General features: G+C 44.4%; 2 protein-coding genes across 2 annotated transcripts; both read left to right on the top strand.

Annotated features, from left to right (window-relative positions):
• Positions 1-7,104: 7,104 nt before the first annotated feature.
• Positions 7,105-13,229, top strand: LOC109781956 (protein RRP6-like 2). The gene is made up of 14 exons (XM_020340544.4): positions 7,105-7,911; positions 8,387-8,542; positions 9,174-9,332; positions 9,412-9,495; positions 9,641-9,720; positions 9,819-9,869; positions 9,996-10,092; positions 10,429-10,511; positions 10,593-10,638; positions 11,017-11,104; positions 11,187-11,356; positions 11,488-11,781; positions 11,855-11,968; positions 12,503-13,229. The coding sequence occupies exons 1-14, from the start codon at positions 7,201-7,203 to the stop codon at positions 13,103-13,105; spliced, it is 2,736 nt and encodes a 911-aa protein (XP_020196133.1). The 5' UTR covers positions 7,105-7,200; the 3' UTR covers positions 13,106-13,229.
• Positions 13,230-17,524: 4,295 nt separating this feature from the next.
• On the top strand, positions 17,525-22,493 carry LOC109781955 (cationic amino acid transporter 2, vacuolar). The gene is made up of 14 exons (XM_020340543.3): positions 17,525-17,761; positions 18,286-18,487; positions 18,602-18,686; positions 18,755-18,895; positions 18,987-19,105; positions 19,191-19,287; positions 19,432-19,604; positions 19,724-19,790; positions 20,046-20,204; positions 20,293-20,473; positions 21,074-21,203; positions 21,442-21,548; positions 21,658-21,733; positions 21,975-22,493. The coding sequence occupies exons 1-14, from the start codon at positions 17,629-17,631 to the stop codon at positions 22,093-22,095; spliced, it is 1,791 nt and encodes a 596-aa protein (XP_020196132.1). The 5' UTR covers positions 17,525-17,628; the 3' UTR covers positions 22,096-22,493.
• The last annotated feature ends 1,116 nt before the right edge of the window (positions 22,494-23,609 follow it).

Genomic DNA, 23,609 nt, shown 5'->3' with positions numbered 1-23,609 from the left:
CCCTAGTTTATGCGCTACTTCATAAGGGCTGATTTGGATCCATATGTTTAATGCTATGGTTAGATTTGATCTTAATATTTTTTGTGTAGTTGCGGATGCTTGCGAGGGGGTTAATCATAAGTAGGAGATTTTTTCAAGTAAGAGCAGCACCTAAGCACCGGTCCACCCACATATCAAATTATCAAAGTAGCGAACATGAATCAAACCAAGATGATAAAAGTGACTAGATGAAATTCCCGTGTACCCTCAAGAACGCTTTGCTTATCATAAGAGATCGTTTTGGCCTGTCCTTTACCACAAAAGGATTGGGCTACCTTGCTGCACTTTATTTACAGTTATTGTTACTTGCTCGTTACAAATTATCTTTCTATCAAGCTACTTGTTACCGACAATTTCAGTGGTTGCAGAAATTACCTTGCTGAAAACCACTTGTTATTTCCTTCTGCTCCTCGTTGGGTTTGACACTCTTACTTATCGAAAGGACTACGATTGATCCCCTATACTTGTGGGTCATCGATGTCCAAACTCCAACAATTTTTGCATGAATATCATGCCCGCGAGCATCTTGCTTGCAAAAATAATTCAGAGTTTATTTTTATTTTTAGAGCCCGGGAGCAGAAACGTTGCTCTCATTACTTCTGTGTATTTTCTTTTTAGCACTACTTTGAAAAAAACAATATGGTGGCTCTTTAATCAGCGAAGATGACTAGATTTCTTGTTTGTAATTGTTTTTTAGTTAGCCTTGTGATGAGCTCTGCCCTCTGTTACGACTAGTAACCGTGTACGCGCATCGCACCTCTAGTTTGATTGTAATATCTTTTTCAAGATTAATTGTGATTAATGTAGGTTTCAAGATTAGTTATATTTAATGCGACTAATGTCGTCTCCAAATTACCACTAATGCAATTGACATGTTTCCAAATCATTGATGATGTGATGGATACATCATGGAGCAGCGTTAGATGTTGGATATATGTGGTTGAATGGCCCAGATCATTTGGATTCATCAAACTCGTACGTGGAGTTTGATCATCAATTTCGACGCCATTTATTTATCCTGGTGTGAACAATCTGGGAATTGTTCAACTGAATACAATCTGGAAAGAGTTGTGGCATTTTGGCCCGCAGGAAAAATTAAACATTTTGGCTGGAAGGTTCTTAAGGGGGTGCCACCGTGTTACGGAGTCCTAGTAGGTAGACATATACCATTAATCTCCCAATGTCCGATGTGTAAGATAGGTCCTGAGGACATTCAACACCGCCTGTTCACGTGCCCCGGGGAATTGGAGGTGCGGACCAAGCTGGGGTTGGAATAGGAAAATGATCGGGCGGTGCAGCAGGATTGCTCGTGATCGATCAGTTTAGAGATCCTTGTCCGACTTCATTCAGTGGGTCATGAAATACTAGTGGCCGAACTGATCCTGGTGGCGATGTGGTTCTTATGGTGGCAACGTGATGAGGACATGACTACCTTGGATACGACCAAAAATATTGCATACATGCATATTTGTCAGGTGATTTCTAGTGCAAACTATTCAATAATCTATTTATGTTATCCAGAACAAAAATACTTCACACACTTTTGTGTTTTGTCTAATTGCAGGTGTATGGGACATTTGTACAATCCACATATGAAGATAAGGCAAAAGGAGAAGTTTAGGTTCTGTTCAAAAAGTCCTCTCACGTCACTTTTGGGCCAAGAGAAGATAGAGTCCAAGTCTCTCACGTTCTGGATTCAGATTCGGACTGCACAGACATACCTGACTCAAAACGCCAATAACTTTTTCATATGGACTCCGAATTGGGTGATTCTTTTTTTCTTGGAAACTAGATTTCGTGCTCTTTCCAACCCAATTGGATTCACCTTTAAATTCGTCCGGAGCATTGAGTTATGGTCGAAACAATCTGACGTTGCACCAGAATCCGAGTCAAACTACAAGTCCAAAGGTGTTGCATCACCTCCACTTGGGCCCATGAGCCTTGTACGACCTAGGGTTGGTTTTAGGCTGCCTTGGGACGTCCTCCCACCTCCTTGGCCGCCACCCCTTGCTCCTATATAAGTAGATCCATCTAGTAGCTTTTTCCTTGGAATTTGTTTAGTTAAAAGTTAGCCATTGCAACTTCGTGTACTTCGTTTGTGTCCAACGACCAGACCAAGACCGCTTACGGATACCCACCACTATCAATACTTCATATATATTCGCAATATTCAGATTGCATTATCATATTCTTGCTCGTTCTTCGATTGCTTGCAGGAATAGACCTTCGTGGTCAGGCTAATCGTGCTTCCGGCATCGTCAGTAACCTCAGGAGATTGGTTTAGCGATTGATAAGGCTCAACATCGTGCACGTTTGTAGTCGGATCGTCAAAGTCGTCTCCACCAAATCGATAGTTATCATCTCATCGAAAGATCGGGACACCTTTGCCTCATATCAAGTGGTATCAGAGCCAGGTTGCTCGGTGAGAATTTCCAGTTTCCCCTAGATTAGATTTATTTTCTTACCTATTGTCCAAGAAAAAGCCACAAAAAAGTTAGATCTATTCATCCTTTTGTCCAAGCCAGTCTGAGCCTTTGCAATTTTCTATTCATTGTTTGCATTATTGAATTATCGGTTGCATCGTCGTGTCGAGTTGCTGGTCTTAGGGTCTAGTTCGTTTAGAGTTTCGAGTTCTGTTCACATTAGTCACGTCGCCGCTGCATCGTTATCCCTTCTGCTGTCCACCACACCATCCATCAAATTCCACCATGTGCTACCCATAGTTCATTGTCACAATCATAGTTGAGGTCGTTCACATCTTCGCTTGATCCAATCTGCATCTTATCTAGTTTGTCTTGGAAAGAGGGAGAGAAAAAAAAGACAGAGACAAAAAAAAGAGAGAAAAGAAAAGAAAAAGAAGTCAGAAAAAAAGAGAAAGAAAAAAAGTGTGAGGAAAAAAAAAAGAGAAGAAAAAAAACAAAATTCGGATCTATCTAGACTCAATCTCGTAGTTGAATTCGGATTGGAATCTGTTTTGTGCACTGTTTAGTAAAACAGGCATACCTTCCTCATACGAAGTCCGTTTTGACTCCGCGAGTACTCAAATGAAAGCTAGCGACGAGCCGCATCTAAATAGTTGCAGAGACTAGTTCAATATTTGACACCTCAAAATCGTCTTCTAAATAGGTCTTTTTGCCCTCCGAAGTTCGCGGACACAGCTTATTCCAGTTTTTCAAGCCAGTTTCAGAATTCTTTCACTCCTCATATCAACTCGGAATTGAGTGATTCTTTTTGCATTGGAAAGCTTGAGTTAGTAGCATTCTTTGAAAAAAATTATCAGAAAATTGGCACAAACTTTTCAAGAGGAAAGTTGGAGAGAGTTGTTGTATATCCTGCTTGGCAGTTGTTTTTCATCATTATCTTTACTGCCGTTGTGATCTTCACTTATATCTTGTTGTCCAGAGCTACTTAGTATCCTTCATTGATGCTAGTTGTGCTACGCCGTGACCTCATTAGTGTTCTAGGCTCGCGTCTCTAGTCCGGTCTAGCCTAGGACCAGCACAGTACCGTCGTTGAGCGTTTATTCAACATTGCATCTCTGAATTGATTATTGCTAATATTTTGCTACCATATATAGCCAACCCAGCTCCACATATTTCTACACCGTGTATACGTACGTTCCCCTGGCAATCGCTTTACTCAATCTTTGGAGTTATTTGACACCGCTGGTTGCCTGTCACCACCTGCTGCTTGGTAAGAACTTGTAAGATATTGATATTTGCTTTACTGTGAGCGCTTTACCACCACATCCTAGTAGTTCATAGGAACATTATTCTTGAATTTTGTTTCTTGTTTCTACTAATCATGACAGGATCTAGAGTCAATTCATGGGGTTTGTCGATCGTGGGAGATGTGCCATCACCTATGCAAATACCACAACCGTCACGAGAGGTGCACAAACATCCAAATGCACATGATCAGGTTAATGTTTCTATACCACCATTTAATGGCCGTTTTAGACCTGCTTTATATATTGAATGGGAGTTTGACCTAAATAATATATTTGCTTCCAATAATTTTGATGTACGTAAAAAAGTGAAGGTTGCGGTTGGTTCTTTCACTGGTTATGCTGTAGTTTGGTGGAGTGAATATTGTCGGTTACACCTTAATGATATACCTACTACTTGGGATGATTTGAAACTTGCCATGCGACATACATTCGTTCCCGCTTATTATACTCGTGACATGATTACAAAGTTGCAACATTTAAAACAAGGTAGTGACACTGTAACGAAATATTATGATACTTTACAAACTACCTTGCTGCATTCCTCTTTAGAAGAAAGTGAAGAAGATTTTATGGATAGATTTTGGGGAGGATTAAATCGTGACATTCAGGAGATACTAATACATGAAGAGTGTTATCCTATGGACCATTTGTTTCATCTTGCTTGCAAAGCTGAACAGGAAATAAAACGACGTGTTGCGCACAAGGAGAACAAGCGCGAGATGCACATTCCAAGAGTTGATACGGTTGTCCCTTCAACTACTAGGCATACTATGACAACCACATCCGTTGTTGTGAGGACTACCTCACCTCCACCATGTGACACATCATCACCGAGAGTGCCTACCTCATCTGAGTTGATCATAAGAGGTAATGACAAAGGTACTAATCTTCCACTTCCACATGAGTATGATGAATGTCTTGTCAATTTAAGTGCACCATGCGGTGAGCTACCCACTACTTTGATCACACCAGCTACCTTAGAGGACTATGTTGATGATTTGACTTTGCCATGTGATCAAACAATTTTGAGTGAGCCCATTGAATTAACTATCGATGCAAAAGAATCAAGTGAATCAGGGAATAAATCAGATTTGGATCAAATATGTTTGAAAATAATTGTGCCAATGTTTAATCATTTTGATATGACCTCTAATCTTGGTGATGGTTCATCAATGTTGGGATGGTTTAATGATGAATATTGTCCATCTTTTCATATGAATAAGAGCTTCACTTATATGTGCAAACTGAGTTGCAATACTTTCATGCCTTCTACTTCTTGTGATAATATTTTGGCTTTATATTTTATTAACTATGAAAGTTACTCATGTATACATGTGTCATATGTGCAAAATCCACGGGAAGTAAAAATGGATGACATATACATATACAACATGTACACCTTGTCTCTTTTGTTAGCCACATTTCAGATTAAGCAACGCCGAGGACGGCTTTGTTTTCAAGAAGGGGAGGATGATGAGGACATGACTACCTTGGATACGACCAAAAATATTGCATACATGCATATTTGTCAGGTGATTTCTAGTGCAAACTATTCAATAATCTATTTATGTTATCCAGAACAAAAATACTTCACACACTTTTGTGTTTTGTCTAATTGCAGGTGTATGGGACATTTGTACAATCCACATATGAAGATAAGGCAAAAGGAGAAGTTTAGGTTCTGTTCAAAAAGTCCTCTCACGTCACTTTTGGGCCAAGAGAAGATAGAGTCCAAGTCTCTCACATTCTGGATTTAGATTCGGACTACACAGACATACCTGACTCAAAACGCCAACAACTTTTTCATACGGACTCCGAATTGGGTGATTCTTTTTTTGTTGGAAACTAGATTTCGTGCTCTTTCCAACCCAATTGGATTCACCTTTAAATTCGTCCGGAGCATTGAGTTATGGTCGAAACAATCTGACGTTGCACCAGAATCCGAGTCAAACTACAAGTCCAAAGGTGTTGCATCACCTCCACTTGGGCCCATGAGCCTTGTACGACCTAGGGTTGGTTTTAGGCTGCCTTGGGACGTCCTCCCACCTCCTTGGCCGCCACCCCTTGCTCCTATATAAGTAGATCCATCTAGTAGCTTTTTCCTTGAAATTTGTTTAGTTAAAAGTTAGCCATTGCAACTTCGTGTACTTCGTTTGTGTCCAACGACCAGACCAAGACCGCTTACGGATACCCACCACTATCAATACTTCATATATATTCGCAATATTCAGATTGCATTATCATATTCTTGCTCGTTCTTCGATTGCTTGCAGGAATAGACCTTCGTGGTCAGGCTAATCGTGCTTCCGGCATCGTCAGTAACCTCAGGAGATTGGTTTAGCGATTGATAAGGCGCAACATCGTGCACGTTTGTAGTCGGATCGTCAAAGTCGTCTCCACCAAATCGATAGTTATCATCTCATCGAAAGATCGGGACACCTTTGCCTCATATCACAACGGCGTTAGTGTACTAAGGAAGAGTCGATCCAAACGCCAGAACAGTCAGCTATGTCGAACAGGGTGTTAGCTACTAATTTTGTCTGAGCCTATATGCCAAATCAGCCTATCCGTAAGAATGATCACAACTGAAAGAAGCTGTTAAAGTGAATGTGGACGCGCCATTTCATGCAAAAACTTTGTCAGGAGCTTGCAGAGCTATAGCTCGTGATGATTTGGGCAATTTTTTGGCAGCTGAAACTTGTGTTCTACCCCATATCTATAATGTTCACTTAGTAGAATTATTAGCGGTTTGAAGTGGGTTAATTTTAGCAGCAAATTTGGGATATACTAAGGTCATCATAGAGTCTGACAGCATGGTGGGGTTGGAGACAATATTTGATACAAAATGCGTACATGAGAATCGATGTTTCAATCATTGCAAAGTGCATCATTGTAGAGTGCCCTCTATGTATCGCCTTTGTTTATTGCAGTAGTGAAGCAAATACTGTGACAGATGCATTATCAAAACCTTTTTTTAGCATTGGTAGGTCTGAATCCTGGGAATTCAATGCCCCATGACTTTATTCTCTCACACAAGGTAAACAATCTGGCCATTATTTAATGAATAAAGTTTTTTGATTTTGATATAGCTTACCACTCATTCCAGGTGGTATTTAATGATTAAAATTGTTATGATAAAAAAAAGAGGGTCCTGATTTGGAGAAAATAACCCACAAATCCACAATTCCTGGAGTGGAGCAAAGATCGGATCTGAAAATGTAACCTCGCCGTACGCATTCGTGTGCTCGAACCGTAAAGCACCAGAACCGCGTATAGGAAGGAGGCGGAAATTCAGCACGAAAACCACGCAAAAAATAAATAAATAGAAAAGGGGGCAGAAATTCACACATAACTCGCAACAGGCCGCTCCCGTCTTCTTCTTCTGCCATAAACCCTAAACCGCCAGCGCCACTTTCCCCACCCAGCTCGCCATGGAAGCGGACGAGGCCCCTCACCCGCCGCCGCCGTGGAAGCAGAACAAGTCGGCCGTGGCCGTCGAGGCCTCGTCAGGCCCGCTCGCCTCCGCCGCCGCGCGCCTCTCAGCCCGCTCCCGCGCGATCCCTCCGGCCCGCGACTTCCATTTCTACAACAACTTCCCCTCCTTCAAGTCCCCCGTCGCCGCCGCCGCCGCCAGGGCCGAGTCCTCCCTGGGCGGCCTCGGCGCTTCCACGCTCCTTCCCAAGCAGCAGCAGCAGCAGCCGCCTTTCCCCACGGAGGACCTCGACGACGCCTACGACTGGCTCGTCGCCCGCAATGACGACCTGCTCGAGATGTTTGCCGCCTCCGCGGACGAGTTCAAGGCGCTGCGGGAGAAGGAGGAGGCCCAGGGACGGAAGGTCGCGGCAGAAAAGATGGCGGGGGACGGGTTCCAGGTTGTCTACGGCAAGAAGAAGAAGAAGAAGATGGGTATGGGAGAGGAAGGAGTTGGCAGAAGTGAGGCCTTTGGATCTTCTGGTTCGGTGAGGATGGCCACCATGGATAGGGCTGCAGCATCAGGGCCAAAGCCGAAGGTGCCCTTCCACATCCCCACCATCCCACGCCCGCAGGACGTGCACCGCATTGTGGTGGACAACACGAGCAAGCCATTCGACCATGCCTTCCTTGAGCGCAGTGATGATGGTGCCCGTGCCATACACCCACTGGTTAGTGCTTCCGCACATGTTTGTTCTAATCTCACATCACACCTTCCCCTCAACAATTCAAGATTAATCTGTTCAGAAATTTATGATAAAATCATCCATGTAAGGTGCCAAACGAGCCATTATTGTTTAGTGAATCATGCAGTAGAGAATTTATTTATTGCATTTGCAAGATTATCAAGTGTTGCACGTGGACGGTGATTAGTTTTCTCAACATTTGGGAGTATAAAACCTTAAATTAGCTGGTACATGACTATTGAAATGTGTTAGGTAGTGGAGACTAGATGCCATACGAGATTGTGTGAATAAAATTAGGGAAAGAAAATGACATGAGTATGGAGGAATGAAGAGTCAGCAGTGTAATTTTTCTAATATCAGTGTTTCTGCCAGAGAAATTGGAGAGAAGTGCTGTTTTCTTTATTCTGCATGTATTTATCAAATGTGAGCAGAGTGGTGTGACGCCGCTGTCTCATTGCAGGAAAAACTCCCCATGGAGCAACTATTTGACAGGCGTGTTCCTGAAAGTGAGCCATTAAAGCCACCTGCTTTAGATGACACCCCTTTTACATTTGTTGAAGACCGGAAAACCTTGGAAGTGTTGGTGACAAAGCTGAAGAGTGCAACTGAGTTTGCTGTAAGTAACAGTACTAGTAGTATCTATCGGTTTTCTTGCTTCCACTTTATAGAAATGCAGTATTGTTCTTGCAACTAGCTGTCTCGTTGACCATATGAAGTGTAACTTGCAGTATACTTTTGATTTTGCGCATTGTATTTTACTATAAAATATTCAGAAGTCTAATTACGTTGCTATTAGTACCAGAGTCACAATTCTCATTGCAGTGCTAGATCTATGTGGGAAGTTGGGCCTTTCCTGCCTGCTAGAGTTGTTAAAGCATGGACGTTGACGATTAAATACTCATATTCATATGACATGCTCTAAATATTAAATAGTCATATTCGCATGCCGTGCTTTAGGTTTCATTACTTACCGTCATCTTTCTTGCCTTGTTTCACTCCACCTTTGCTGCCAATAGTTGTTTCTGCCTCCCTACAATTTTCTCCATTGTCAGTGTAGTACGCATCCAACAACGCAAATTCACAACTTCTGCTGCAGGTTACACAAAAATGTAGCATGCTCTGCAGTCTTCTTTTGCCTCCTAACTACTGTCTACTGCTAACAATTGTCACTGTACAATTGATTTTTTTTGTGTCAGGGTACTCTAATTACTAACTTAATCAATTTCCATTTATTTTTCTGTTTTCAGGTTGATTTGGAACACAACCACTATAGGTCTTTTCAGGGTCTCACCTGCCTGATGCAGATTTCAACTAGAACTGAGGACTTTATTGTAGATACTCTTAAGCTCCGCAATTGTCTTGGTGAGAACTTGAGAGAAGTTTTTCAAGATCCAACTAAGAAGAAGGTACACCTTGCTCTTTTGTATATATGTGTTCTTGCTATTGTTCAAAGTCCAGTTTCTCATCGCTCTCATGGGAAAATAGGTAATGCATGGGGCAGGTCGTGATATAATATGGCTTCAAAGAGACTTTGGAATATACGTGTGCAACCTTTTCGACACAGGGCAGGTATGATTCAGCATAGATAAACAGCAGCATGGCCCTAGCATCCAGTTCAGTTATTTTTTTCTTTTATGATTAAATTATTTGGTTAAAATGGCCATTTTGGTTTTCTATAAATTAAAGCTTGACCTTCTCATCAAAATGCAAATAGGCTTCAAGAATCTTACAAATGGACCGCAACAGCCTGGAGCATCTTCTGCAATATTTCTGTGGAGTGACAGCAAACAAAGAGTACATACTACTTCTCATTCTAGAGTACATTTTTCTTATACTTGCCATGTCACAAATTGTATTCTGAAGAGCATGACTAAGACATGCATCTCTTGCAGATATCAGAGTGCAGATTGGAGGCTGAGGCCACTTCCTGATGAAATGACCAAGTACAGTGCTTTGAATTCCTCTTGGATTAGCTTTGGATTGCCGCATTTTGTTCTTCCATTTCTTATTTACTCTGCCCTCACTAAATATATCCATCAAGTGTGTCTGATTGTGACTATGCGTTTCAGGTATGCTAGAGAAGATACACACTATCTGCTCTACATATATGACTTGATGCGATTGCGATTGGTGAATGAGTCTTCAGGCGATGATCTTCTTTTGGAGGTAATGTTTTTTGTTTGTTTTGCTCACTGGTCTTTCCTCGTTTGCTTGTTTGATGGTGAAGTTTCTTTTACATGCATTGTTTGGTATTCTCTGCCTCTGCCAGCAATAGCTTTTGTGGTAGACAACTTCTATGCAGCATCTGATGCGATTGATTGTGGGCTTGAATTTCAGAATGTGTGCCTTAGAACTGATGTAAACTTGTGTGTTGAGGAACACAAGCACATTCTTTTGCTACCACTTTTGTTACTTTTGGATTGACTTAGTGACTTCAGTACCTGAACTTGTGTGGACCGTAGAGCATACAAGCAAGTAATCAGATGTCTGCCATTACTGCAGGTTTGCAAGCGCAGCAATGAAATTTGCTTGCAACTATATGAGAAGGAGCTGCTGACTGATTCATCATACCTTTATATACATGGGTTTGTATTTCTCTTGGTTTACCATGTTTTTGTTCTAGAAACCATTCAAGCAGTGTAATGCCATTTTTTATGTAATTGCAGGTTGAAAGAAAATGACTTGAGTGCAAGGCAGCTGGCAGTTCTTGCTGTAAGTACTTTTCCTGTTTGAAGTGTTTGTGATTCTTGATACTGGCATCTTGATCCTTGAGAAGTTTTCTCCACTTGGACACATACATTGCGTTTTATTGAAAATGAACACAGTTCTTCCAGACCCCATAGTTCAGTCCTTGTGGATGCTTTCTTATTTATACTACACTGTTGTAAGTTGTGCCTGGTTTCTTTAACTCCAGATGATCTACCTTAATGAAAAGACATTTTAATTTTATTTATGACATTGATCTGTTTTGTGTTTTATGCCTCTGCTTGCCCAATGTGCTAGACTGCTATTTGTGACTACCTAATACTCAGTTATAAGTTGAAATGAAATCATTTCTACCATTCCTTATGTAGTTGTTTCCCATCACAGGGTCTATATAAATGGAGAGATGGCGTCGCTCGTGCTGAGGATGAGAGCACTGGTTATATATTACCCAATAAGACTCTACTTGAAATAGGCATTGCTCTTTCCTAATCTATGTACATTGCTTACATGCGTGAGTTAGCCTGGCTAATTTATCCTTCGAATTTGGACTACAGCCAAACAGATGCCTGTGACCACTGGGAGGTTAAAAAGAACAGTGAAGTCAAAAAATAAATTTCTTGAGCACTATCTCGGACATGTCATTACTATCATAAGGAATGCCGTCGCAAATGCCAATGCTTTTGAAAGTATAGCTGAGCAACTGAAGAAAGGAAGGCTGGAAGAGGTAGTTCTGGTGATCTATGTGAAACTTATCTATTATCATTCCTTTACTGTTGCAATCTGTAGGAACTAACTTCTCAGAGATTTACTAAGGAATCTGGGCTGCTTTTCATACTAATGCATCATTTTGTGCAGTTAATGGCGGCAGAAGCGAAGGACGGCAGTGAAGACACTGAAATGATTCCTGCCGTCGATGCTGATAGTAATGAAAGTAATCTTCAGCTGATTGCTGAACCTGATGTAGCTCCCACAGTGATTACAAATGTCCATACTGCTTCTTTCTGTACTGGGAATGTTACGAGCGGAGCTTCTTTAGGTAATTTGCAACTAGATAACATCACACCTGAAACCAAGAGCTTTGGGGCGTTGCCAGGCGCTACTGGGCAAGCAGATACAGTGATACCGAGCAATGGTGGTGGTCAGCAGCAAGTAAGAAAATCATTTGCCTTTGTTTGCTATATTTCTTCTGCTGTATCAGTATCTAAACAGCTCCATTGTTCAGGTAATAAAGGCAACAGTTCAAGTATCAAAGAGACCTACGGCTTTTGGTGCTCTGTTAGGAAAACCCTCTACCGCAAGAAGGCCAAATCTATTTCCAGGATTTTCAAGTGAGCAGGTATTGGATGTTTCTGCTGTGTCCTTTTTTCTCTTTCCTCCACTGTAGAATTAACACGTGATGGAGATCTTGAATTAATTTACTAATTGTATTTGAACTGTGGGTGTACCCCAACCCCTTACCTACGCGGGATACCTGTGGTACCGTTGGAAAATAAGTGCATGTAAATAAATTAGTTATGACTTTTGTTCCAAAGAGATAAACCAAGAGCTCCCACTTTACTCAAGTAATTAAGGGGCAAGATATGGAATAGTCTCCTCTTTTTGCGAATTTCCTTTGCAGTCTCTGTTCTCTCTATATAGCCACATGGGGTAAATGTCCATGTCTCAGTATAGATGCTACTTGAAATTTGTACCAAAGTTCTCACTGTGGAAAGGTTGGTGACTTGTCTTCATTATGGGACTTTATAAGCTCACTAATCTGCAATATATGATGTTATCTTTGTTCTGTTTCTTGGGTGCAGCAGAAAGCACTTTCCCACATTAGCTTTCCCTAGTAATGCTTGACTTTGTTTGGCTTGTGTTACAAATGCAGAGTAAAAGCAAGGTGGAGAAGATCAAGTCTTCCGTGGTACTGCCTTTCCATCATTTCTCAGGTGGTGCAAATCCTCCAGCAACTAGCCTTCCAGTAGCAAAATCGGCGGAACCTGAAGCGGAAATCATGTGCGAGGATCCTGCGTCTCGGATGGAGGAAGTGATTCAGCTGGACACTGGAACAGATGACCCAGAAAACGGCAACGCAGATGGACAGAGCGAGTGCAAACCTGGAGACACCAATGTGTCTAGCTCCCCCCCTGAGCTTTCCTCTGGCATCGAGCAGCGCTTCAGATCCCTCAACGAGAGCAGAGACCTTCAACAGAAGCACCAAGCGCCGGAAGAACCAGAATTTAATGATCAGCTGAAGGCCTTCGATTACGCTGAAGCTAGAAAGAATACTTCATTTGGAGAGGTTAGATCTGAGAGAAGAAAGGACAATGTAGTGGCCAGGGCTATCAATGCGGATTCTGGAGATAAACGGAAAAGTTTGAAACAAACCCCCGGTGCCGGTGGTGGGGAAGAGGATGAGGGGAATTTCCAGAATCCACGAAGGCGACAGGCTTTCCCACCTTCTGGCAACAGGAGTGCTACGTACCATTAGTTAGTTGAGAGATGTACTATCCGACCGAGGCATTGTATGTAACCTAAAGAGTACAGGGGGAAGTGGAACAACGCGCATGATTTGGCATTCGTCGGCAAGTCATTGGAAATGCTCTTCTGTGTGATATTGTGGAGGCCTGTTTGATGACTAACACAAAATTGATCGCCTCCAACCTTCTTCTGGTTGTTTGACTGACTCAAAAAAAAAAAAAATTCTCATTGAAAAGGAAAACTACTATGACAAGCCGAGCAGGGATTTATCCCTGGCCTGAGCCGAGCAATCCCATAGCCGCCGAATATGAGCCGCCGAATATGGCCTTGAAGACGAGGAAGCCAATGCTGACCGAAACAAAGCCGAAGGGGGTGGTGGGGCTGCACCTGCCGTTGGTGGGTGGCACCGCCTCCGGACCTACGAGCAACGGTTCTGGCAAAAGGGCGGAGCTTTAAGGCATACAGAGTAGGGTTGGCAACAAAGCAAGGACCACCACGAGGGGAGGCGACGGCGACCGGCAACACCGACAAGCTAGGACCGGAGGGCGTAGATCCAAGCTGTCGTGGCCGGAGCCGTTGGGTCAACAGCAAACCAAGCAAGCTGGAAGGAACACAACCATTGGTTGCCACAGCCGGAGCCGCTCGACAGAGAACACCGACAAGCCGAGGACACCGGAGAACGCAGGTCCGAGGCTGCCGGGGCCGGAGCAACGCCAACAAACACCCCTCGCGAGGTGCACCGCGCCAGCCGCTACCACTGAAGCCTCACCACCGCCGCACGAGTGCCGTCACCATGATTCGAGGGGGAGGAGGGGCCGAAGGAGAGGGAGTCAACGCGAGGCAGGCCGAGGCAGGCTGCGTGACCTCGCAAAACAGGCGCAAATCCCGTACCCAAACGCGGCTGGCAGCAGCTAGTCCTGGCCATGGGCAGCCCGGCCCGAAAAAGCCTGACCCGGCCCGGCCCGACGCCGCTCCCGGGCCGGGCTCGGGCCTAGATTTTGAGCCCGAAGACTGGGCCGGGCCGGGCCCGGGCCCATCGTTTTCGCGTTTTCCTGAAGGACGGGCCGGGCCGGCCCGAAGCCCGACGGGCTTTTACGTGTTCGGGCCGGGCTCGGGCCCAGAAAACAGGCCCGACGGCCGGGCCGGGCCGGGCTTGGGTTTTTTGCGTCGGGCTTGGCTAGGCCCGGCCCGAGGTATGGCCAGGTTTAGCAGCAGCACCAGCGGCAGACTGGGCCGCGCCACCGGGGGGAGGGGATGGCTGCGCCGTCGACCGCCCGGCAGGAGACGGGGAGCAGCTGGGAGGAGCGGGGGCGCCCGCGACGGCCCAGAGGGGAGCACGAGGACGGGGAAGGGGCAGCACGCCCAGAGCCGTGCGGGGGGCAGGCCGACGAGGGACGCCGGATCCGTCCGCCTAGCACGCCCAGGGCACCGGCAGCCCCGTCAGGCCGGCAGGAGGCGGCCGTCACAGGGCGGGGTGGCGTGGGGTGGTGTTGGAGCGCAGGGGGGGGGGTCAGATCCGCCCCGCTGCCACCTTCCTAGGGTCCGGCGCGGCTTCGCCGGCCGGCCCTCCGACGGCGGCGACGCGGGGGAGGGCGGCGGGGGCGCCTGCTAGCGGCGGCGGCTAGGGTCCCCCTCAGGTCGCCAGAGGAGGGCGACGCGGGTGGGGGGGGGTAGTTGAACTAGTTTCTCCAAAAAATATGCTTTATGTCACCACTTCTTCTTAGCTTCCCCCTGAGATGATGTGCATCCCTTTCCTCTCCTCACCCTTCCAAACATGGCTCCAACAAGCTCTGGCCGGCCAGCCGATGCTGCAAGGGCCCAGAAGCAGCGATGCCTTGAGGCGAGGATGGCCACGAGCGGCTTCTCAGCGGGGCGAGGGGCTGTCTGGGGCTCTGTCGACGCCGTGAGCGGCTACCCCCAGGCTACAACCAACAAGTTTACGAGCACATGTGCTGGAGCGGCACACTAAGGCTAGTCATAGTGGGTAGTAACTTAGACTAGTAACATGCATATGTTGTTAGTCTATGTTACTACTATCATAATGGGTACTCCCTCCGTCTAGGTGTGTAAGTCATCTTACGTTATGCACCGCGATCAAGGCAGAGAGGAAAACGAGAAAACTTAATGTCTTTTTGCTAATTAATAGCATTGCATGCAATGAACTAACCATTGCATGTCATGTTTGGTAGTCTCAAGTCATTGAAAGCATGCACAACCCACATCTCTTATTGGTTGATATGTCATAAAACAAGAAACGAGGAGGGACTTAATGTATCGTGTCTAAGTGTTTTGGAATTATTTGGTTTTCGTAAGGTGACTTACACACCTAGACGGAGGGAGTAGTAATATAAGTGTAGTGTCATGCAAGCCTTCATTTATTGTGCTGTAGACTCATTTTACATTGGGGTGCGTTATGTTACGGTAACATATTATGTTACCACAAGCACCTCTCTCCTCATTAACTTCATGCCAAATAAGCATATATATCTTGGGGTGCGTTATGTTACTACCTAAGTTACTCCCACTATGGCCAGCCTAATGATGGTTGCAAGTGCATACTATGTTTTAGTTGTATTTTTTAAAATTAGAATCAATCCTACAAGGAGCATAAAAGAAATAAGTTTTGTCTCTTGTAGTGATTTACAGCAACTAATTGTAGAAAGCAAAATGAGGGTAGAAATAAATATTGATTTTAAGTGAAGTGCAGACTTAAATTAACAACAAACAGAAATGAAATAAAAGCAGTAGCAAGTCAAACTAGCAGACGAGTAAGGCGTTCTCAGGAGTCGGGAATTCTTATTGGTATGTGTCTATCACGACTTACTTACGGGATAGTACTAACTGGATACTTGAGTCCCTCTTAACGTATATCAGAGGAGTAAGGTGTTCTCAGGGAGTATGGAATTCTCATTGGCTATAGGATAGTATACTTGATCCACTAACGTTTGTGAATGGTGTGCAGATGCATCTGATCTCCGATGGGTTTCTGGTGTGTGAATGCATTCGATCTCCGATCTGATTCCCCAGGGCGAAAGTAGTGAAGGCGGCGACACCTGGTACGGCCGCTATTACGCGTTGGCCGTTTTGTGCTCTGGAATACTGCACAAGCTCCAATTTCTTCTAATGCTTTATTATTTTTATGGCAGGTGATAATCATGTTAATTGACGTGATTCTACCATAAATTCTTGGAGTTTCTTCCATAATATCTCATTTGTCCAAAAGGCTTATCCTAGAGAAAGTCGACAAAAAAACAGTGCACGAACGCAGTAAAAACCCACAAAACCTACCGTGTAGACACAAAATAACCACAAAAAATATCATACATTTTGGACTCATCAACTAGTGTGAGAAGCATGGGGGACGAGATGCGAGTGGTACTGTCGGAGTCGTGAGCGGCCACCTCCTATGCTGCAATCAGCGAAAGCAGGAGCTAGTACCAGTTGATGCGACAAGCCGAAGGAGGCGGGGCTGCAAGCGGGCGCGGGGCCATGATTGTGGCTGTGAGACCCAACCAGGGCGCGTCGTTTCCACCTTGCTGCAAAGGTCACGTACGGTGCTGCGGCTAGCACCCATCGGTGCTGGAGACGATGGTCACGGGTGTTACAACTGGTTACTGCCAGTGCTGGAGGCGACGCGTCATCCGACATTGGGTGCTGCAACTGGCACCGACAAATGCTGGAGTCGATGGACACCAGTGCTGGAACCGACAACTGTGGGTGCTGAAGACGTCGACATCCAGTGCTGGTATGCTGCAACCGACACCAGAGACGACAGACACCGGTGCTCAAAACGACAACCACGGGATGTTGGAGACGATGGCACCAGATGCCGGGATGCTGCAACCGGCGACCGGCGATGCTGGAGACGACGAGCTTTGGCGAGCACGACCACTGCTGAAGCTGAAGGCGACCGAGGGGGGGGGGGGAGCAGTGCTACCTTGTGTTGTCGGCGACTGGCTTGAGCGGTGGCAATGCCATCAGCGTAGGCGCACCAGAGAAGAACATGCTGGGGTTGGGGGACCCCATATTCCGTGCAAGTCTTGCAAGTCCAATCCAACGACATAGGAGGCAGTAATGATACACGTAAAACAAGTTATAGGTTTTACATATTGGGTTAATTTGATTGGTCAATTGGTGAGGGAGGCGGCCCACCCACCTGAAAATCAGGGGGGGGAGGGGTAAAGTTTGTGATTGGTTGTTAGATGTAAAGAGCCCGTAAAATCTTGTAATTGTTTGTATGTCTAGCATTTTTGCATAGGAGGTGACCCAAAAATTGCTATAGAGTATAGACATAAGGATAGTTACGGGAATTCTACGGAATCCCCTCGTGACACCTGTGCTAGCCTATCTATCTCGATTATTATAGACAAAAAAGAAGGAAATTGTCTCATTCGCTTGCTGTCATCCCCATCGTTTCCTCTCTCTCTCTCTCTCTCTCTCTGTCCTCTCAACGCCCATTGCAATTTGTTGGTCAGCGCCCATCATCTCCCACCGGTCGCAGCATCTCTCTTGTGCCCCATTGGATGGTCAGGCATGCAGCAGGGAAGCCGCCTCTCCTGGTCGGATTTGCAGAGCCTGGCGCGCCGGAAGCCGGCGGCCTCCGCGGTAGCGGCGGATGGCCGACGCCTTGCTAAGGCGCTCTCCGTTCCCCACCTCACGGCCATTGGTACATTCGTCTCCTTGACCTTTTAGCCAACCATATTCTCCGCAACAGAAAACATTGCCGTTTCTGTCCATCAGCTGTGACAGTAAAACGACTTCTCCTTTCCCCCCTCTTAGGATCGCTTTTGGTACATCAATAGTCAGCTTGTTTTCTCTCTGTAATTCTTTCTTTGCAATTGGTGCCTTGTGTTGTGGTCATCTGTTGCATTGGTAGCAATAACTAGTCCAGTTATCTACAGTAGCGGGGATATTTACTTGGGATAACATTCTGCTGCCATACTCAAGAAAAGATGGTTTGTTTGAACCGACTATCACATCTAGAAAGAAAGGAAAATATAGTGGTCTTGTAAAACGACCGCAATGCCGATCCGAGTTTTCAGATCCAACTGTGGCATAGGCTACTAGTTTCAGAGTTTTGTCGTTTTGAGGGGTTTCTGTGCCTCCATCGAGGCTTTACTTTCAGAGTTTCAGATGCAGGCAGTTCAACATATGATACTTAGCTCACTATGTTATATCAACTGTCACTAGGTGTTGGCTCGACGATCGGCGCCGGCATATATGTCCTGGTAGGAACCGTGGCTCGTGAGCATGCAGGACCAGCCTTGACACTTTCCTTTCTAATTGCTGGCATTGCTGCTGCTCTTTCTGCCTTGTGTTATGCCGAGCTTTCTTGCCGCTTCCCTTCAGCAGGAAGTGCTTATCACTATTCCTACATTTGCATTGGAGAGAGGTACTAGCAATGTGCAATCCCATCAGTCTCTTGCTTTCTCCTTATCTACATATTTGGCCGTCGTAATTTACATTCTTTTCTCTTCTGTACTGCTTCTTGACAAATTACTATCAGTGTCGCTTGGCTGATTGGTTGGGCTTTGATTCTCGAGTACACGATCGGTGGATCATCAGTGGCACGTGGCATCTCACCAAACTTGGTAATATGCCCTACTAACCTCTCTTCCGATACGTGCGCTATAATCAGATACCGTTTTTTGTTTCTCAGGCTCTGTTTTTTGGTGGCCAAGACAAGTTGCCCTTCTTCTTAGCACAAGTACATGTTAAATGGCTTGACACCCCAGTTGATCCTTGTGCTGCCATTCTTGTCCTCATAGTCACCGCATTACTTTGTCTGGGAATTAAGGAGGTAAATGTCTTATTCCATAACTGCACTTAGTTTGGAGCGCATGAAACTGGCTACTATCGACTTATTAAAGTACGAATGATGTCTTAGTTAGAGCTCACTTGTGGAAGGCGTCATCACCATTGCAAATGTCGCAATTATGCTGTTTGTCATTTGTGCCGGTGGATGGTTAGGATTCCAGAATGGCTGGCCTGGTTATGATGTTCTGAAAGGGTAAACTTAAGGTTTATAAATCACTTATCGGAATGCATAGAATCCCATGTGGGCATGGCTCTAATATTTGCTTGTTGGTACGCAGTTACTTCCCGAATGGTGCAAGTGGAGTTTTTTCTGGATCAGCAACCCTCTTCTTTGCTTACATTGGTTTTGATGCAGTTGCCAGTACAGCTGAAGAGGTTGGCCTTTGTTCTGTCACCATTGAAGAAGTAGTCGTGTTCCTTTGTGGTGTAAATTCTCTCTTGCAGTCTTTGTACTTTAGTGAACACTACTTTTAATGTGCAGTAACATGATTATACTTTATTTGTCAAAGTACTTTCTAGGTGAAGAATCCTCAACTTGATCTTCCATGGGGAATGTGTTTGACCCTGTCATTGTGCTGCTTCCTCTATATGATGGTTTCTGCTGTTATTGTCGGTCTGGTGCCATATAATGCAATGGATCCTGACACCCCTATTTCATCTGCATTTGCTCAATATGGAATGCAATGGGCAGCGTAAGTGCCAGGAGCCCTTTGAGCCACATGACATGGCTGTTAAGACGTTTATAATCATACATTGTATTTATTTCAGTTCTGAGCATTACTCCATCGTACATATCTCTGTGAAAATGCAGGTATGTCATTTCCAGTGGGGTTGTTCTTGCTCTCATAGCATCACTGATTGGCGCTATTCTCCCTCAGGTACATAAGAACTGAGAAATTAGAGCATCAGTATATGCCATCGCCGTTTCAGTCACCTTCTCCCGGCACATGATATGTAGGTTGACTAGGAAATGAAACAAGTGAAACTTCTTACTGTCAGGGTCTTGCAATGAAGTCATAAATAGTTCTATTTAGGTTAGACTATTATTGTATTTTTACTGAGAAACAAAAGATTTTGCAAATTCAGCAGGAACCAAAACTGATTAGTCTATTCTATTTCTTGTCTTTGGTCAGCCAAGAATTGTCATGGCTATGGCAAGAGATGGACTGCTTCCCCCAATATTCTCAGCTGTTGGTCAACGGACTCAAGTCCCAACATTGAGCACAATTCTGACTGGGATATGTGCTGCTATCCTTGCTTTTTTCATGGATGTGTCACAATTGGCAGGGATGGTAATATGTTACTGGCCATGTAAAATGGTAGCATTGCCAAGTGGAGAGCTACTCCAGGTAATAACTATTTTTTGATCTGTTTATTCAGGTAAGCGTGGGCACACTATTGGCATTTACAATGGTTGCGATTTCTCTTTTAATAGTAAGATATGCTCCTCCAAATGATATGCCAATGGGAGGCGTTGATCCATCCTCACCTGAATCACTAGCTTTACATACTGGGCATTCAGAGGCAGATGAGGGAATTTCGGAGGGTCCTTTTGGCAATGGTAATGAAAATAATTATCATTTCTGTACATGTTTCAAAACACTATCACCTGTTGATTTGATTCAAATTAGCAGCAGCGAGAAGGTGAAACCCAAAAATTGGCGTTTAGATGACTGCTTCACCCAACTGAATGTTCTACATGTCTAATTTATGTTCAGTTTGTGGTTGCCGAACACCTGAACTGTACCGTGCTGAAGTTATAACTTTTATAATCTACTATATAAAAATAGTCATTTAAGCAGGGAAAGTTCGTTAGCCAAATGGTAAATAGAGAAAAGCTAGCTAGGAAATTGGGATTATCACAATCTACTGCAATGCCAAACACAGCCTTAGCCATCATGCATTCTATCTGCTTTTCTCAGCTTGCATCCACTACTGAAATTAGTTGCGAGCTGAAACTGACTCCCCTTCAGTACTGTTTACTTTTACGTTATAATCCTCATGCATAAATTTCCTTGCAAGATATGTTACCTGCCAAGCATACATAGTTCATCACTTTCAAGCTACATCATGTTACACCCCCTATCTTCCCTTTCATGATTACTAATAGGATATGTACCTGTATTCTTTTAATATATGTTCTCTTCCTTTATGCAATCAGTTGATGAAGCACCTACTGCCAGTGAGATCGCCAATATGGTAAGGCGACAAAAAGCTAAAGGATATATAGTGATGGTTTGCTTTGGGGTCATCACCTTTGTGCTAGCGGTTTCTTTCTCCTCTTTGCCATTGTAAGTAATAATTCAGTCATTTGCCTGCCTAGTTAACCCCAAGTATTTTATGTGTGCAATGCAAAAAAAGTTAGTCACTGCTGGCATGCTAGGACACAAAACTCCAAACTCTTATTGCAACGTTGTTTACCGGACTAGTCAGTAACGTGAAACATAATTTCACCATTGATACCAAAATAATATCAGCCTATTCAGAAGCAACATATAAATAATCCTAATCCATTTCTACTTTCTATAGTTCCATACGATGCACAACATGTGCCTTACGTAGCTTGCTCTTGCTCGGTGCTACCATTGTACTTTCATGCATCGGACAAGACAAGTCGTCTTCACGACAAACTGAAGGTGCATAAACCTATGAACGTGGATATTATTTTTGTGCCACATTTACTCGAATTTGGACAACCTGATTCTACAATTTAAAGAAAGCTCAGATTGTCTTGTTGTGTCTTAGGTTTCATGTGCCCGTTTGTACCTGTACTTCCAATATGCTGCATCCTCATCAACGTGTACCTTCTAATGAACCTCGGGTAAGTAACTTAGCTTGTACGGAGTATACACCATTGATGTACTAGTTTTCTTGATGAAACCAGGGGTGCTGCATTCTTACCTCTTCGTTGTTGTTGTTGTTGTTGTACATTTTCACCTGGAAATAGGTACCTTTGGGGTTTGCTATTGCAAATTGAATTTCCTAACCTGGCTGTCGTGAGTAGTGATAGCAGCAACTTCTGAAGATAATCCGTGTCTCACTCTTCGATTCATCGACTGCAGGAGTCACACGTGGATCCGTGTTTCTATATGGCTTGCGGCTGGTGCACTAATATATCTCTTCTATGGTCGAAATCACAGTTCCCTGACAGGAACGGCCTACGAGCGCGTGTCACCTGCATGAGACAGCGTGGGGGTATTCTTCTAATTTTTCATCTGCATATATGTTGGCGAACTCGTGAAGGCGGAGACCTTGGTGAATTTCCTTCACATTGACAAGGTTAGCACTTCCATGGTCGATCTGTCAACGGCTGAAGCCTTCAAAGCAGCATGGCGAAATGGCCATCACACATGGTTGGGGGGTTCCTGACCAGTTTTGGACAAGAAACTGAAGAACCCCCGAGTTTTGAATTCTGCAGAGGTTTTAAACTTGAAAGCAGAAACATGTATACCAATAGCAGCACTACATAGGATTACAATCAACACTTTTTCGGCAATTTAACCAACCCCAGGAGGCTCTGTTCGAAAGAAAAGTTTTTTTGAGGAAAAATCGGAGGACTGCAATCCAGGGGAAAGCAAGTCATACCCTCGTTCTTTGGTTTATAGGCTTGTATGGAAAATAATCTCATACTATATGATTTTTTATTACAAATATTTGAAAAACCAAATATAAACTCTAATCTCGTTCAAAATTAACAATTTACTCTGAAGTTGTGTATACCTTGACCACCGCCCCCTCCTGGCCCAGCCCCATTCACCACCACAAGGTAGCGACGAACCTTTCCTGCAACCCCAACCCGACAATTTCCACCAATATGTGGCGGCCAAAACACATGTCTCCATCAATGAAACACCTCCCAAACAGCCCACCATTGATGACGAATGCCCTACCCAATATGTTGTTCGGGCTGTCCTTTACGTCAGCAACGCCATGGGATGGAGTACATACCATAAAACTAACAATATTGGGGGGAGGGGGGAGGTAAGAGCTCCAAAAAAACGACCTATTTTTGAAAATTCGTCGATAACCACCACAAGTTTGGATTTCGTTTCAAAAAATACTGATGAGTGTTTGGTTAAAATTTAATCTAGTTTATGATAAGGAGGGCCCATCAATGGATGGTACATCAGCATGAGACAAACGACACGACCGTTAACAACGGCTGGTCGCGTGGCCCGACCTGGTCAAAAGGGCCCTCTGTCTCTCTCTCCCAGTTCCTCTCACTCACTCGGTCACTCTCTCTTTCTCCTTGCTCAGCTCCATGCCGCTAACCGCCCCACTGCTCGTTAGTTTCAGAACCACCTTCACCGGTAGTACCACTGCTTTCACCATTGTCAAGTGATTAACTGTGATAGATCCGCCTCGTATAGGCTGTGGACATATCATTGATATACTTATGTGAAATTGATCTATAAGATGGAGGAACCCATTACCGCAACTTCTACGTGGGCACAACATGTCTTCATCTCCGTTGCGAGCAACCGCAAAATCCATAAACTCATTCACACCATGGTTGTATGCCGGGGCCATCTTCGGTTCACCATTAATCCATTTTTTATCCATTTCATGAAAAATATAAAAAAATGAATACGAATTTGCATCACCTAATCCAGGAAATCCAAACACTTTTGCTATGATGTCTTTTCGTAAATAGATTGCACCTGAAATCACCCATGTTTCACTCTGCCACAGGTGCG

Source organism: Aegilops tauschii, chromosome 1, assembly GCF_002575655.3.
Source record: "Aegilops tauschii subsp. strangulata cultivar AL8/78 chromosome 1, Aet v6.0, whole genome shotgun sequence".
In the NCBI taxonomy this organism is placed as follows: domain Eukaryota; kingdom Viridiplantae; phylum Streptophyta; class Magnoliopsida; order Poales; family Poaceae; genus Aegilops; species Aegilops tauschii.
This window is presented reverse-complemented; position numbering and strand designations above follow the sequence as displayed.